Below are 12,999 nucleotides of genomic sequence, written 5' to 3'. Positions count from 1 at the left end.
TGATGCGGGGCTCGATCTCAAGACCCTGAGATCACGACCTGAGCTGAAATCAAGAGTCAGATGCTTCACCGACTGAACCCCCCAGGTGCCCCTGAGCTACAATTGTTTTTTAGGAACCAGCTTTGAAAGTTGCTTATTCATCCTCTCTCTGGCTCCCGCATGCCCCAGGTGTGTTTTTATGTATTTTCTGAGGCTTTGAGTCGCTTTCATTTACGCAGTTAAGGAGTTTCCCCTATTTTGATGAGAGTATTTTTTATCATAAATGAGTTTTATCAAATGCTTATTCTGCATCCCTTGAAACAATCACACATTTGTTTTCTTCAGTCCTTTAATGTGGTTATTACATTAACTGGCTTTCTTGGGTTGGTGGGTTTGGTTGCCAGCACGCACATGCACTGACTTGTATGTTCTTTGTAAGATGTTTGCATTTATGCTGGCAAGCGAGATTGCTTTGTGACTTGGCTTTACCATTCTCACTTATCTTTGGTATCGGTGTACTACTAGTGACAAAGGGAGTTTGGGTGTGTTTCAGCTGTTTCTACCGTCTATTTTTTGCATGAAATTGGGGTTATCTGTTTTCTTTGTGATACAAACCAGCATTTTCATGTGTTTCTTTCTTTTTTTCTGGCATTTAAATGGCATTTGTGGTTAGAGTCAAGATAGCCCTGTTTACTCTCTTCTGTGTTGGTCATGAATTTCAATTAAATGTGGTAGGTACAATTATCAGCCTGTTACTAGACTATATTATCCAAGTTCATTAAAGGAAAGCTACTTGCTTAGGGTCACACAGTTAGGAAACTGGAGTTGGGATTCAAAACACAAGCCTCTCTGGTTTTAAAGCCTGTCCATATAAACTGTGGTGGGTTAACAGTGGTTATTTCTGAGTGATGGAATAATAAGTATTTTCTACATTAAAAGCTTTTTTTTGTATGAGCATCTATTTTATAATCAAATAGAATAAAGTGTTCAAAAAATTAGAGACATCCAGGAAATTAATTCAAAGCTGTGAAATTGAAAATTGAAATGACATTGATTCCAAAATTATGCATGAGTATTCAATAAAAGCCCTGAAAACATGAGGAAAAAATATGACAAAATTGTAATTTGAGTATAGAAATGCAATTATTTTGAAAATTTCATGGAATGATATACATACTATACTTAAAAAAGTATTGATATTATACATATAATGAATACATACATTTATAATAGATAAAAATGGGATTTGGAATCAGACTTGGGTTTGATCAGTAACTCCCTATATTTCTGGTTTTAGGCTAATGAATCCCTCTGAGACTGTTTACTCCTGTGCAAACTAGTGAGCAGATGTGCTATCAAAACAGAACTAGAACATCAGTGCCCCAAACAGGGTGGCGGTTATACATTGTTCACAATTCATCCATACCCTTGCTGTAGCTATTAGTCTATTTCTTAGAGACAAAGTTATTCATAATATTACTTCCTGTATACCTTAGTAGCATTTATTTTATGTGCAAGGTACATTCAGGTTCCGTCTGTTAACAATAGGAAGGATTTGAGCATGTTAATGCTCCAGTATTTAAACAATAGTTAGAATAATGTTTAGATGATGTCTTCATTTTTTTCTGAAATTATAATGATGTAAGTTAGTGAGAGATACTAAAAGAGTAGTCTTGTAAAATAGTGTCAGAACTCATTATATAAATCTCATTAATGTGTTAACGATTGCAGGTCGTGGAGTCATCACTGCGAAAGCTGGACTCTGATCCCACTGAAATAGAAGAATTTGTGGAACATTTTACTTTTTTGGATGCAATTTCCTCAAAAATATTTGCATTAGAAAAAGAGTACTCCACGGTTGCTCAGCTGCATTCTGTTGTACGGTATTACCAGATTGAGATTTCAGAAGAGCAAATTGCCATACACAAAATTCTTCTTGGCAGGTTTGGTCAACTAAAAACTTCTGTGAAGCTAAGCAAAACAAATAAAGATGCGGCTATTTCTAGATTCAGAGACAATCTGGAAGCACACATCACTGGTTTGCGAGTTGACCTCAGTAACTTAAAGGCCAAGGTCAGTATTTTGTTCATTAAATATCAACTGGATCGGGCGCCTGGGTGGCTCAGTTGGTTAAGCGACTGCCTTCGGCTCAGGTCATGATCCTGGAGTCCCTGGATCGAGTCCCGCATCGGGCTCCCTGCTCGGCAGGGAGTCTGCTTCTCCCTCTGACCTTCCCCCCTCTCATGTGCTCTCTCTCTCAAATAAATAAATAAAATCTTTAAAAAAAAAAAATATCAACTGGATCTTAGTTTCACGTAGGCCTAAGCTTATAGGTATTTGCTTTCTGTGGAGTCTTAGGTCAATAATTTAATCCAAGTGATGTTAACCTAGAATCCACAGACAGAATCTTGGTGATTTGTGAGCTTCACTGGAGAGAGAAATTGCATGTCTGTTTTCACTAACCTCTAACTGAAATGTAGCCTTTTCTTCAATTATGAATGAATGTAGACAACAAACAGCAAAGCAGCGACTTTTCCCATACGATTCAACAGTCGGCCACAGGAGGCCTCTGGCCCAAGGGGCTGAAACGCCCCTGACATCTGTCTGGGCCTGAGTCTGGGCCGGATGTAAGGAGAGGTATGATTTCAGTCACTCACGGAGAGCGGACTGTAAAGTAAACCTCCAGTGTTTGCTGAGCCCTTCCCAAGTGTCAGTAACTGTCCTCCGTGTTTTACCCTTTTATCTGCCTGAAAAAAACAAAATAAGACTTAGAAAGGTCAGCTAACCTGCTGGAGATCACACAGCAAGTAATAGCCAGGGCTCCAGAAACCTCGCTCCGTGCCCCGTCTGTCCTCACCGGCGCTGCCAGGTATTAGCGCCCAGGCAGTTGATGCAGCGTGAGCGCCTGGCGTGGATTAGACACAGCGTGACTTACTGCAGTTACTGGATTTTCGGCTTCTCCATTGACACGGCTGATCTGCACCGTTTCGCACAAATACAGTGAAGATGAAACAAATTAGTCATGAAAGCACTTGATACACATACCCCGTCTGCAGCCTTTAAAATCATACTAGAAACGTACAGACGCTCCCAAACAAAAGTTTCGGGTGTACACAAGTTCTGTTTGTTAAAGTGTATGAGGTTGTGGACACTGCCTGAAATGGGGGTCTGTGTTGCTGTCAGTTTACTGCCGAGTCCTGGGCAACCACACGGCAGGCCAGGGGCATTGGGCTGGGACAGGAGAGAGTTTGTGCCCTTGTCACCAAGGGTTCAGAGACCCTGCAGGAGTCAAGAGCTGGGGCGACTCTGCAGAGCTGTCCTGAGCCAGGCCTTTGTTCCTGCACCCCCAGCCCTCCCAGGGGCATGACTGTGGGTGACTTTAGCTCTTTTTGGCCAAGGGCAGCTCCTGGGAAGGGGCTCAGCCGTGTCGAGTGAGCGTCTGTCCTCTCCCCACCTACTGGGCCTCGCCCAGTAAGCTTTCATTTCTGCCGATTATGTTTTTTACTTCTAAACTTTCCACTTGGTTCTTGCCTACATTTTTTCGTTTTTCTTTGCTAAGACTTTCTGTTTTCCCACTGGTTTCAAGAATATTCATCATTTTTTGGTGGAGCATTTTTTATCATACCTGCTTTAAATCCTTTGTCAGATCATTTTAAAATCTGTGTCATGGAGACGTTGGTGTCTGTTGATGGATTTTCTTATGTGAGTTGAGGTTTTCCTGATTTTTTATATGCTGAATAATTTTGTGTGATATATTTTGGATTAAGTATTGGGTTGTCAGACTGTGTCTTATTCAAACCACATAGAAGGTTGGTATTTTTGTTTTAGCAGGCAGCAGACCTCGTCCGGTCCCACGTCCCAGCCCATGCTCTTTGGGTGGCAGTCCCATTGTCACTGTAGGTGTAATGACTTCGGCAGGACAGAGCAGATGCGTCCCCCTGTGCGCCATGCAGCACTCCATCTCACTCTGGGTGGTAGTCCCCGAGGTGCTGAACAGGAGCCAATCCACATGTGTGCAGCTCACGGGGGGTGCACTCACTTCGCAGGGAGCTTGTTTTCTGGAGTCTCTTGCTCTCTGTGATCGTCCCAGAATTTTCCACATTCCTGGCACTCTTCTTTTCAGTCCTCTGTTCAGAAAGCTGGGGCTGGTTACTGTGCTCTGCCAGTCACTTCCGTAACTGCACACACATCTGGGGCAAAGCAGCAGACACAGAGCAAGCGGTCCGTGGGGTTGCCCCTCCCTGGAAGAGAGGACAGTTGTCTCCCCTGAGGTCTTTACTGCCACCCGCTGTCACACCCCCTTGGGATTGTCTGAGGGCCGGGGTGGGAGAGAACAGGAGAGAGAGGCCTTCCACGCACCGTGTGAGCATCTGCAGCGGTCAGAGAAGAATGGGGGCTGCACGGACAGCAGGGAAAGGGAGCTCAGGAGAGAATGGCTCGGCTCTGAATGCACCTGGCAGAGCTCAAGAGCCAGGCACCGGGAGGGGAGCGGCGCCTGACACATTACCAGGGGCAGATGTCCAGGGTGAGGAGGCCTCCGACCAAACCAACCGGTCGGGATTCTGGCTGAAGACAGGCCAGAATGAAGTCAGTCCCATTCCCTGGGGCGGTGGACGGTGCAGGACTTGAGCAGACGTGGCAGGTGCAGGCTCTGGCTAAACAGAAACCGGCCTTGACATGGACGTGCACCGATGGGCCTCAGAGAAGCTTTAGGAGCCTGACTCCAGTGTGCTCAGGCAGAGAATCCTTGCCAGACCCTCTCCTGCTCCTGAGTCCCCAGTAGTAGTCTCTCCAGAACTCTCATGGTTTGTGGCCCTGAGGCTCCCGCCACGTTGCCCACACACCAAGCGGAGGTCAGGGTCTGCTAGGAAGACACTGGGGTCAATTTACCACTAATCTGATGGCGCTTTGGATGACCGTCTGCGTCCCCGGCCTGCCTTATACTCTTTACTTTCAGACTCCTTGGATGCTGCTCCTGGGGAGAGCCAGGGTGGGGCACACGTACTCTGTCTTCTGACTTTGTGTAACCTTTCACACGATTTCACTATTTACCTGATGGCTGAGATCATTCTGTGAAGATCTCGAGTGGGAGCACTGCTGCAAGTAGGACTGGCAAAACGTGACGGAATATAAGCCAGTAAGATCATTTCTCCAACTATCTCCCCCCGAGGTAGCTCACTGACAAACATAAATAAATATTAATGAGTGGAAAACTATGGGAGAAGGCTAAGGAAAACTTTATTATATGTCCATTAAATGAGCATCCCTTTTACAGATCATATATTAAGCTCTATCCGTTATCATGAGTACTGTTTATCAGTTTTGTACGGCATGACCACACCACACAAAACACAGTGTTACTTGTGATTCCATGGGTTGGATTTTTTAAAAGAATAAGGTGATAGGATCCAAATTCATTTATTTGTTCAATAACTTTTTAATAAAAATTACTGTCTACATCTTACTGTACTGGGTTCTGTGAGGTGTTTGGAAATAAATGGACGAAACCATCCTTAATCCTGAGAAGCTTATAATTTAATAAGGGATAAACTTCTACTTATGTCTTTGTTTGGAGGTCATTGTTGCAAATGTCCACAATCTCATGTGTAATATTTAAACTCTAATACAAGGCAACATGTGACAAGTACCATAAAAATAGAACAAAGTTAGGGGGCGCCTGCGGGGCTCAGTCAGTGGAACAGCGTGCGACTCTTTATCTCAGGCTTGTGAGTTCAAGCCCCACTTTGGGTATAGAGATTACTTCAAAATGTACAATCTTCAAAAAAAAAAAAAAAGTACAAGGTTAAACAGGATCAGAAAAAGGAAGAGACCTCTGGAGTCAGTACCATGCCCTGGAGGCCATACCCTCAAACTGCCACTTACCATTGGATGATGTGACAATTATTTGTAACTTTAGAACTTTCTTGAAAAATTGTGAAAAATATTAACTCTCTTTCAGGATTGTTGTAGGGTTTTAGTAAGTAAGGTAACGTATTCCTTATCACAGAGCCCAAGATAGAGAAGGAACATGACATTATATGTATGATGGTAATAATTAAATAATTAAAATGAATCTTAATAAACACAATTATAAATTAAGGACAGTGTCTCCCAATGATAGTTGCAAATAAGGGTTGATAAGGCTTCGATTATGGGCTGACATGCCGTCAGTAAACACGTGTGAGTCCTGACCCCGTCTTGCTGTCGTGCTTTAGATAAGAACTCCCATCCTGTTGTGCGCTGGCAGCCCCGTGGACACCGTCACAGAGATGATGCGGACGCTCACAGAGGAAGCTGCCGCCCTGGCGCATAAGGCTAAGACCTACTCCAGCTACCAGAACTGCTTCGATGACGCCCAGTCCCACATGCACTCTCTCAACATGGAAGAGATCACACAGCTTGTCCTTGGGGAGGTTTCGGACATTGAGTACGACCTCACCTTGAGGAAGATACTGTGGGAGGTCCAAGAGGAATGGAAGATGCTCTTTTGGGAATGGAGGAATAGTACCCTTCGCAGTATTGATTTAGAATCAGTCCAGAGAAACGTTTCAAAATGGATGCACAAAATCCTTGCCCTAGAAAAAGGTAAAAGTGTCTTCCTCGGGGTTCCCACCTACGATTATACACAGAGTGGCCCCTGGGCCGGGAAGATCATGGTCCTCGACCTTATTTCTTTACCTGTTGCCCAGGCCTGGCCATTAATGGCCGGAGAGGCAGTACAGGAGCCTAGGGGTAGGAATCATTCCTGAAGCAAGAAAGAGAGGAAAACTTTGCAAAAAAAAAAAAAAAAAAAGTTCAGTACTTAAGAACAATGTTCTGTATCCTTTAGAAGTTGTTTCCCTGGGCAGAACGGCGGAGGCTTCCCCATAACTGTGGCTCTTCCTCGGGCCACACGTGCTTTGATGACAGAGGCCCACCTTCAGAGCGCTCACCCACATCCTCAATGTTTACGCCTGCCGTTTGCTTTGGCCGGTGGGGAAAATAGCTAAAAAGTCATTTTGTGAGGTTTCCCTTCTGCTGATGCTCACATGTGAAGCACAGAGATGCTGTTTCTGTTTGGTCGATTCTGTAAGGTCTGACCTCTCCGCCAGGCGAGTGCCTCATCTCACTTGGCAGGAGAGCTATAATTTCCTCTCCAGAAAAATACTTGAATCGGCTTGTTTTCAGATTATAACAGAAATAGAAGGATACCACGAGAAGTTTACAAAAGAGATAAGCTGGGACAAACCTCCCAGAGCCTCACTGCTTCGACATAACACTCATTGTGTGGGTCTTCTCTCAGGGTTTAGTCCTGGGTGTTTCAGAGGACGGGGTGTGGAGCGATGAGCAGACAGTACCTTCTTTTATCTGTGGTTTCCCAGATAAAATCCTGCTATTTGCCAAAACGTAGATTTACAAACACAGAAATTATTCTCTTGTCCTTTTCTTTCACTGAGTCTTGAAACCATTTTATTATTCAACATGGCTTTACAAAAGAAGCCCCATCTGTACCAACTGGCTATTCAAGCAGATAGGCATACTTTTCAGTGCTCCTGAGTCCCCAACTCTGGCTGTTTCTCGGCCTCCTCTCTTTGTCTTTTATGAGTTGAGTAAAAAGGTTTTGAGGTTTAAAGTTTCAACTGCAGAGGTTGTGAGTCCTGGACGGCAGGGGTTTGTCAACGCCAGAGGACGGACCGGTCCTGCTCTGTGGCTAGATCTTTACTGACATTTCCTACATTTCAGTGTGAAGTATTTTCTTTATGACATGATAGTGACAGATTTTTGCTCCTCCTTGATGTTCCTCCTTAGCAGAATTTAAAAGCCCCAAACCTGTCACAGTCTTTTGAATGTATGTGCATGTACCTATCTGTCTGTCTAGTCAAGAGAAACCTGGGAAACTCTGTGGTAGCTGGCTATCCCTAGTATCAGATTTTCCAAGAAAACTTGGCTTTGAAGGTCTCAGATTGTAATCACCAGTCCTAGTAACTGTTTCTCTTTGTTTGAATCCACAGTTGACTCTTCTGGGAGGGTGATGTTAATAAAACTCATCATCTTAATGCAGACTAATCACTGAGAAACTAGAATTACACTAAATAGCAGACGTGTTTTCTGGTTTAAAAAAATAGGATGAATGGATCTTAACCTTCTGCCCTATTGCTGTTTATTAGGTCTACCTAAAAACGACATGGTGGCCCATCTCAAGCAGTCAGTGACAGAATTTAAGCAGGAGGTGCCTATTATCACGGCTCTGGGAAACCCCCGTCTCAAGCCGAGACACTGGGCGGCACTCCAGGAGGTTATCGGAAAGTCCGTTTCTCTTGACAAAGACTGTACAATAGAGAATCTTCTAGCACTCAAGGTAAACAAATAATATCTGAAAAAAAAATAGGTTGAAATACCAGAGGGGCTGGGGCACCTCGGTGGCATCTGCCTTCGGCTCAGGTCATGATCCTGGGGTCCTGGGATCGAATCCTGCATCGGGCTCCCTGCTCAGCAGGAAGCCTGCTTCTTCCTCTCTGCCCTGCTTGTACTCTCTCACTGTCTCTCCTTCTCTCTCTCAAATAAATAAATAAAATCTTTAAAAAAAGAAAGAAATACCAGAGGGGCCAATTTTAAGCAAGCAAGTACATCTACAAGGAATAGGAATTAGAAAAAGGAGTTTTTTTGTCAATTATCTGGGAAGGTGGGAGCAGACTGGCAGGGGTCAGGTGGCCGAAGTTACATGTAGCTGCGGGTTCGAGGGCACCATTTGTTATGGCATCGTCCCGATGGTTCAGAAACGGTGGTTGTGCTTTTCCTGTGTGACAAATGAAGCTAACAGTGCTACTTCTTACAGAGAATCTGGAAACAGAAACATCCAAAGTACTGGATTCCATCTTACATGATATGAAAATGCATTAAGAGCATGTTAGGATAGCTCTGCCCATAACTCGATACTATAAATACACAGTTAGGAACTATTTGATTTGCCATATAGGCGTTGTTATAAAAATAGATTCCATGATTTTTAGTTAAAAGTTTTTCTGTTTTCAGACCTGATTTACAATAAGCTTCATTTATATTTTAGGCTTCGGGGTTAACAGTGTCGAATGTAATTAAAAACACTATTTTATAACTTTCTACTATATGATCTGTTATAATAAGGAAATGGGAAATTTTAAGGAATTTAAAAAGAACTTATAAAAGGCCACTTTAGTTGATCTTTAAAATTAGGTTGCTGTGTGTCTCGGGCCCTGGCCTCCATCTTCCTCCTGAACTCACACGTCCACTTTCCTGTTTAGTATCTGCTCTTACATGTCTCAGAGACATCTCACCGTTAGGGTGCTCTGCCTCCTCTCCCCATCTCAGCTAAGGGCACCTCCATTGTTTTCCAGCTGCTTAGGCTAAAAATCATGAAATAATCTTTAAATCTTCTCTTGCTCTCCCAGTCCTCATCCCATCTAAATTTCTCATCCTTTCCTGGATCATTACCGGGCCTCCTGACTGATCTGTGTGCCAACAGGGAATTCAGCAAAATATCTAGATTATTTCAGAACATATACGTCAACAGTTAGGTTTATTCAGAACAGCATTCCAGAAATGTTGCTCAATTGAAATGACATTTTCCTTTTCAAAGTCTTGGGTTATTGGAATTGTCCCTGGGCAGGTCGGGTGAAGGGTGAAATTTGGCAGTCTAGCAGCAAGCAGTAAAAGTGAGGGCAGACAGGCCTTCCTGGGGTTGGTGACTACGGTAGCTCAGAGGGTTCCAGTGAGCTGTCCCTGCATTTCTAACGTGAATAGATAGTTTAAAAAGGAATTCCCGTGCAGTTTTTGGAGGATCCAAATTAAGAGAATTCAGCATCTGAACAAAAGTGAACACAGTCTTCAGCCTCTGAAATACTGTAGCCAGGAGTCAGAGGAACCCTTTCTTCCTGAGGTGGATTGTTTAGTAGTCAGAAGGGATAGCAGGCGATGAGCTGCCAATCTCACCTGAGCCCAAAGAGTTCCTGGAAGACTGTGATCATCCTCTTTCTACTCGACAACTTATCCAGTATAATATGTGTACCTAGATGGACAGGATTTGGCCCAGAAACTCAGCCTTCATGTCCTAGAGCATGTGTGTCGTAGGGTCGACCAGGGACAGCAGTCATGCTGCAGGACTGCCCAGGACAATCTGTGGCAGAGGTTCACTTGCCGTCCTATCAAAGGAATAAATGATGATGTTTAGTGACAGCCGTTTCTGTCCAGTGCAGTATGTAGGCTCTGTAAATCCTGTGACGTGAAAAGCATGTCCCAAAGTAAATTAAGAGGAAGAGGTCAGTAGTGTGCATAAAATGCTCACAATCACTTCATGGTTGATCTTTTTCACTTGAGAAACCAGATGCTTTATCAGAGAGGCAGATAATCAATTATAGGCATTAAGATTCATCTGAAACCTCCTAGTATTACCTAGTTGATTGGGAGATCTGACCATTTGTTAGTCAGGTCCCAAACCTTGACCAGAAGGACTTGAAAGGGCTCAATGCACGTGGTTGAAATTTTGCTCTACACATTATCAGTGTCTGGATTTAGTTACTAGCAATTTCAGAATGTCAGCATTAAGCAACAAGTTCTTTCTTCAGCATAGAAACTTGATGGTCCTGTGGTTCCTTATCTGCCTTTGGCTGAATAACCTGTATCAGAAGGCAAACCTCCTTCTCAGACTGTTAGTGAAGGCCATAAACAGTCGACTGATCCCACCATTCCAACACCCATCTGTGGCAGATGATGAACACTAGTCCTGTTTGCTCAGAGTCCCCACTGAGCTGCATTACCAAAACCTAGGGATTAGGCATCACTCTTTAACCCCATGAAGATGACATATGGGAACAGTGGTAGATTCTTCTTTCAGGGATAGAAACAATTAGCCCAGCCAGTTAATTCTACGATATGGGAATGAGGAGCCCTCTGAGTATTTCTGTTGCAGTGAGTGAGCCTGGAGATCTTGTGTCAGGATCTTGTCCTGAGAGAACTGGCAGTCCATGCCCATTGGAAAGAAGGCCTATTTATACTCCACTAAAGTGTTTTGAGAGCCGTGTATCCTCATGGCGATTGGGCCAAGAAAGGGAAGCCATGGAAAGCTTGGGTCCATTAGGATTACATCCTCTCAGGTAATTGTATCTCGAGAATTATTGCAGAAAGTAAAAGCATGTCACAGAGTGAGGAAGCAGTTGGCGTTAGTGCAGAGAAAAGAAAGCTGGAGGGGCTAATACCGTCTGCATGTGTACAGAAGGTGCTGTTACTGTTCTTCACATGGGCTCAAATTAAAGGAAACACGCACGGTGACTAGGAATTTCCCTGAGTGTGCAGAACGTGGAAGGGTTCGAATGGATGAAGCCAGCCAAGGGCCCTGTCGTGTGGGTCGGGACGCGCAGTCTCCAGTCAGGGTGTCACCGGGCTGGGAGCAGGTCTCCAGGGCCTGGGACGTGCGTGTTCATGTAAGTCTTGTGTTGTAAATGCATCAGGAACCATTCGTCCACTAAATATTAATGAATCTGTTTTCATCTTAGATGTTTCAGTACGAAAATGAAATTAACGAAATCTCCACCTCTGCCACTAATGAAGCTGCTCTTGAGAAGATGCTGTTTAAGATTATTGACCAATGGAACACGACCCCGCTACACTTAGTCGTTCATCAGTCAGAGATGGTGTCCATCCTGATAATTTCATCCATAGACGACATATTAACTCAGTTAGAAGAGTCTCAAATCATACTTGCAACAGTTAAAGGATCTTCCTCTCTCGGGCCCATTCGGGTAAATATTGGGGCAAAGGGAAACTATTGTAATTGTTTATAGTTTTATTTATCACTTAAATTTTTTGCATTTTGCAACCTTTTGAATTGTATAAATCACTCACATACTTACAAAGAAATGAGAATGAATGTTAGTAGTGTAAATACTAGAAGTAACTTCTAGAAATACCTGCATTTCTAGCAGAGCCCATGTCGAGCCCATTGCCTGTGGACTCTGCTTGCTGACGTCGAATGCTTCTTTCTCGTTTCCTGTGCTGTTGCTCACAAGGGTTAATCCTGCCTGCACCGCTGTGTGTCCTGCAGCCACTGCTGAACACCAGCCTGCTCCTCTGCGCTTGTATGGTTAGGAACTGAAGCACAGGGCCAGCAGGTATTCAGCATTCCCCAAAAGGCCCCTCTCTGGACTGCCCCACGTCCAATACCGTGGCCAAGAATCATTTATGAACGTCAGAAAACTCAACAGGCAATGTAATAATATACAGATACTTAATAGTAAAGTTACCATAATTGATACAGAGAGAGAGAGAGAAATGTGGACCCATCAAGTGGAATTCCCATTATTTGCAAACACACAAACACACAAGCATTTAGAGAAAATGTCAGTTAACTGAACCTTAGACCAAAAAAAAAAAAAAATCACAAAAAAGGGATGAACCAATAGACTATATTCTCTAACCACATGTATTAAAATAAAAAACAGCAGAGAAACAGCAAAAAATAGACAACAGCAAAATTATCACACACAAAAAAATCTGATTTCAAAGCATCCATAAGAAAAAAAAATTTTTCATTAAAAAAGAATTCTAAATCAAACTTTGTCATAATTGGCTTAGAGCCCCATGGAAATGAAGGTTTAGAACACCAAATGCCTTCATTAAAAAGTAAAAATGAAGTTAGTAAGTGATACATCACGCATCCTTCAAGAAGCTGAAAAACACACGCACACACACACGGACTCCAGCTTCCAGCAAGATACACTGTCCTGCCTGAAATACCCAAAGCAGAACAGAAAAAAATGGAACTGTGGTTTTCAGGACACTTGACATCAGGCATTGAATGACAAGGATCCTAGAGAGATGAGAAGCAAACATGAGGAGCCCCATGGTTGCCCCAACCTGAGTGTGCAGGCCTCGGTTGGGCCTGGCGACTCCCTGAAAGCGGGAGACGCTGCTGAAAGTCAGAGGAAGCCAGAGGTTGCAGGGCGAAGTACCAGCGAGGATAGAACTCCAAGGAGCCGTGGAAGCTCCCTACTCAGGTACTCTGCAGCC

At 43.7% G+C, this 12,999-nt stretch overlaps 1 protein-coding gene across 1 annotated transcript in view; it reads left to right on the top strand.

Moving 5' to 3' along the window:
* DNAH14 (dynein axonemal heavy chain 14) overlaps positions 1-12,999 on the top strand; it is a 325,270-nt gene that overhangs the window by 98,179 nt on the left and 214,092 nt on the right. The window contains exons 19-22 of the mRNA XM_044916203.1: positions 1,711-2,052; positions 6,195-6,564; positions 8,127-8,317; positions 11,487-11,732. Of these exons, the coding sequence (XP_044772138.1) occupies positions 1,711-2,052; positions 6,195-6,564; positions 8,127-8,317; positions 11,487-11,732 (1,149 nt within the window). The remainder of the gene's footprint in view (positions 1-1,710; positions 2,053-6,194; positions 6,565-8,126; positions 8,318-11,486; positions 11,733-12,999) is intronic.

This window comes from Neomonachus schauinslandi, chromosome 6 (assembly GCF_002201575.2).
Source record: "Neomonachus schauinslandi chromosome 6, ASM220157v2, whole genome shotgun sequence".
Taxonomy (NCBI): Eukaryota; Metazoa; Chordata; class Mammalia; order Carnivora; family Phocidae; genus Neomonachus; species Neomonachus schauinslandi.
The sequence above is the reverse complement of the archived record's forward strand: the minus strand, read 5'-3'. Positions and strand labels throughout refer to the sequence as shown.